This window comes from Neopelma chrysocephalum, unplaced genomic scaffold, assembly GCF_003984885.1.
Source record: "Neopelma chrysocephalum unplaced genomic scaffold, ASM398488v2 Primary Assembly neopelma1_94592, whole genome shotgun sequence".
Taxonomy (NCBI): domain Eukaryota; kingdom Metazoa; phylum Chordata; class Aves; order Passeriformes; family Pipridae; genus Neopelma; species Neopelma chrysocephalum.
This window is the reverse complement of record NW_020923298.1, coordinates 1-1243: the sequence shown is the minus strand read 5'-3', so window position 1 is coordinate 1243 and position 1243 is coordinate 1. Positions and strand designations below refer to the sequence as shown.

At 64.4% G+C, this 1243-nt stretch overlaps 1 protein-coding gene across 1 annotated transcript in view; it reads right to left on the bottom strand.

Moving 5' to 3' along the window:
* LOC113980542 (selenide, water dikinase 1-like) overlaps positions 1 to 874 on the bottom strand; it is a gene marked incomplete at both ends in the record, with an annotated part of 4953 nt that extends 4079 nt beyond the window's left edge. The window contains one exon of the mRNA XM_027707772.1: positions 747 to 874. Within this exon, the coding sequence (XP_027563573.1) occupies positions 747 to 874 (128 nt within the window). The remainder of the gene's footprint in view (positions 1 to 746) is intronic.
* Positions 875 to 1243: the final 369 nt, after the last annotated feature.

Below are 1243 nucleotides of genomic sequence, written 5' to 3'. Positions count from 1 at the left end.
CACAGGGGGGGCATTGTCACCTCTCAGTGTCACTGTCACCCCTGTCACTGTCACCCACCCTGTGTCACCGTTACCCCTCAGCGTCACTGTCACCCCCCTGGATGATCAGGGCCATCACCTTGTCCTGCTCCTGGGGAGCAGAAGGGGATCATGGGGTGGTCCCTGTGACCCCCCCAGTGTCCCCCTGTCCCTGTCACCTCGTCTGTCACACTCGGTGATCCCCCTGTGTCCCTGTGACCCCCCAGTGTCCCCCTGTCCGTCACCTCATCTGTCACACTGGGTGACCCCCCCAGTGTCCCTGTGACCCCCCCAGTGTCCCCAGTGACCCCCCAGTGTCCCCCTGTCCCTGTCACCTCGTCTGTCATGTGCTGGCTGACGCTGAGCAGCATCAGGACGTTGTCACACTCAGTGACCCCCCAGTGTCCCTGTGACCCCCCCAGTGTCCCTGTGACCTCCCCAGTGTTCCCCTGTCCCTGTCACCTCGTCTGTCACACTCAGTGACCCCCCAGTGTCCCTGTGACCCCCCAGTGTCCCTGTGCCACCCCCAGTGTCCCCCTGTCCCTTTCACCTTATCTGTCACACTGGATGTCCCCCCCCGTCCCTGTGACCCCCACTGTGTCCCTGTGCCCCCCTCAGTGTCCCCCTGTCCCTGTCCCCTCGTCTGTCACACTGGGTGACCCCCCAGTGTCCCTGTGACCCCCCCAATGTTCCCTGTGACCCCCCCAGTGTCCCCCTGTCCCTGTCACCTCGTCTGTCATGCGCTGGCTGACGCTGAGCAGCATGAGGACGTTGTCACACTCGGTGACCCCCATGGCGTACAGGTCACTCAGCACGTTGGCACAGGCGATGCGGCCCTGCAACGGGGCAGGGGGCTCTCAGGGGGGGCCTGAGGGGATTTGGGGGTCTCAGGGGGGGTTTGGGGAGCCCAGAAGAGGATTTGGGGGGTCCCAGGAGGGATTTGGGGAGCACAGGAGGCGATTTGGGGGGTCCCAGGTGAGATTTGGGGAGCCCTGGAGAGAATTTGGGGAATCGCGGATGGGGTTTGGGGAGCCCAGAAGAGGACGTGAGGGGTCCCAGGTGGGGTTTGGGGAGCCCAGGAGGGGATTTGAGGAGTCCCAGGTGGGGTTTGGGGTCACAGGAGAGGATCTGGGGAGCCCAGGAGGGGATTTGGGGGGTCCCAGGTGGGGTTTGGGGAGCCCAGGAGGGGATTTGCGGGGGGGTTTTGGTGATCCCAGGTGGGGTT